The sequence below is a fragment of the Gastrolobium bilobum genome, unplaced genomic scaffold, assembly GCF_033153095.1.
Source record: "Gastrolobium bilobum isolate Gb01-03AN ecotype WA unplaced genomic scaffold, APGP_CSIRO_Gbil_v1 utg58868, whole genome shotgun sequence".
NCBI classification, from domain to species: Eukaryota; Viridiplantae; Streptophyta; class Magnoliopsida; order Fabales; family Fabaceae; genus Gastrolobium; species Gastrolobium bilobum.
This window is the reverse complement of record NW_026896081.1, coordinates 97240-99530: the sequence shown is the minus strand read 5'-3', so window position 1 is coordinate 99530 and position 2291 is coordinate 97240. Positions and strand designations below refer to the sequence as shown.

General features: G+C 33.2%; 1 protein-coding gene across 1 annotated transcript; it reads right to left on the bottom strand.

Moving 5' to 3' along the window:
* Nucleotides 1–1213: 1213 nt before the first annotated feature.
* Nucleotides 1214–1822, bottom strand: LOC133297701 (uncharacterized). The gene has a single exon (XM_061496878.1). It carries the CDS (start codon nt 1820–1822, stop codon nt 1214–1216), a length of 609 nt encoding a protein of 202 aa, XP_061352862.1.
* Nucleotides 1823–2291: the final 469 nt, after the last annotated feature.

Below are 2291 nucleotides of genomic sequence, written 5' to 3'. Positions count from 1 at the left end.
ATCCAAACATAGACTTACAAAATTTAACTCAATTTCCCCAGTAAAATTTTGGTCAACCAAACAACTTTTTTTCAATTTTTCTACCAAACTCACTTTCCAACCATTTCCCTATCAATTATATTTTTCTAGTATTCAAAAAATTTCTCCTCAACCAAACACCCCCTAGAAGTTGCAAAAATGCATGTGCCTCCAAGGAATTCCTATTGCTAGCATCCATATCAAGAGCATCCAATCTAGCTGTAGTTTTTAGATTGGATACTTTTTAATATGTTGGGCGAAAGATGTTTTTTAATCGTTTATATTATAATAAACTTTCCTCACGTAAGAGTTCTTTGAACTTGAAACGTGAAAATTGCATAGGTTCAATTTTAATTTATTTTTTTAATTTAAATTTATGCTTATTTTAATTTCACAAATAGGGTCGCGATATTTGAATTTTGATATAACCTTAAAATTATAAGGCGGTAGAGAATGAGAAAAGAGAAAGTAGCGACTGAATAAAATTTATTATTATAATGTGATGGGATATCATTGATTGACGTGATATAAAAGATAATTCTTGAAACAAATCATCAAATATATGGAAATAAAACCTTAATTCCAAAAGATCATCGAACAATATTCTAAAAACATTCGAATAAACAATCAAGATATTTTAAGATACTTTTATTATATTCTAAGGAGAAGGATATTGTGATAACCAAATTGTGTTACTATCAAGTGACTACCAATCAATCTCACCGTTAGATCAATTATGTTGATCCAACGATTATATTTATTTCCATATTTGTATGGTCATGATTTCCCATATTTAAAGTGAAAGCATTAAAAATGGGAAATCATAACCATACAAAAATAAAAATAAATATAAAGTATTAAATTTGGGGAATGATGACCATACAAAGATGGAAATAAATATAACCGTTGAATCAATATAATCGATCTAACGGTAAGATTGATTGATAGTCACTTGGTAGTAACACAACTTGGTTGTCACAGTATCATTTCCCATATTCTAATATATGAATCTTTATATTAAAAAAAATCATACAAATAATTTGGCAAGAAAAAACTAATCAATAGTGTATCAACATCAAGTTGAATTAGACTTCACGTGACAAATTCGTAACTAAAAATTTGGAGAACAAAAATCAAAATCAAACATAGTGAAAAGAAAAAAAGAAGAAGAAAAGAGCAGGGGAAAAAGTTGTGATTAGCATTGGATACCCTGAATTGAGTGGGAGATCAAGTTGAAATTCATGATGCAAGCCATTTCTATGGTCTTTCTCTTGTTGATAATCTTCAGCAGTGTAACCGTGCCACTAAATTTGGCATAACTTGTGAGATTCAACGTCCCTGAATTGATTTCCGTAGAAAGAATCCCAGCAACGTTAACGGGCAACTTAACGGACCTCACGTCCATCGGAACAGTCACTTCTTTGGTTTCTTTGGCCTTCACTCTGTCACTGCGGATTACCCTACCACCGACCCTTACATTCCGATATAGCAAATTCACACTGCTATTCTCGTAACGGAAGCCACCATGATTTGGGTTCTTGATTCTGAGATGGATGATCATACTAGCGTTAAAAGAAGATGATGGTGAAGCCCTATAACTAATTTGATTCAGCGTAGCTAACGTTAATTTGACATCTGGATTATTCACACGCATTACGCATGCAAAAACCAATAGACCTGCACAAAAGATGACAAAGGCAGCTAACATGTACACGAAACATTTGCTTTCTTTCTTGTGCTTGGGCCAGGACATGGCTGTCTCTTGGTCAATTGTTTCATGTCTTGACCTAGAAACTTTGGCCATTTTTTTGTAAAACTAAGAGGCTCGGTACCTGCGCGATCTTGTTGTTTTCAGTTACAGAAGCTGAATGAATTAGGAGTTGGAGAATTTATTATTTTGGAGGCGAATGAAGGGTCAGGTAGAAGGTTTTGTGTATATAGCTAGCGCCTTGAATACAACAGCCAATTGATGAGTAATCGAGTCTTAATCACACGGTTTTTCCTTTTTTGGTAGACAATTTCTTTCTTTTATTTATGTTGATTAAGTATTTGATTACCCATTTTTATTTTATTTTTTGGATTTTATGACATGTGTTGACTGAATATTTGATTACCCGTTTTTTTTTTTTAATTTTTTCTGCCCCCAAAAATATAATTGGAGGCAAAACACAAACGAAAGCGCCATGTGGAAAGCCTTTATGTTATGGCGACGTAAGGATCCAACAGTGATCTTGCACTGCGCCGGCTTGTTATCTTTTGGAACGACAAAGTCT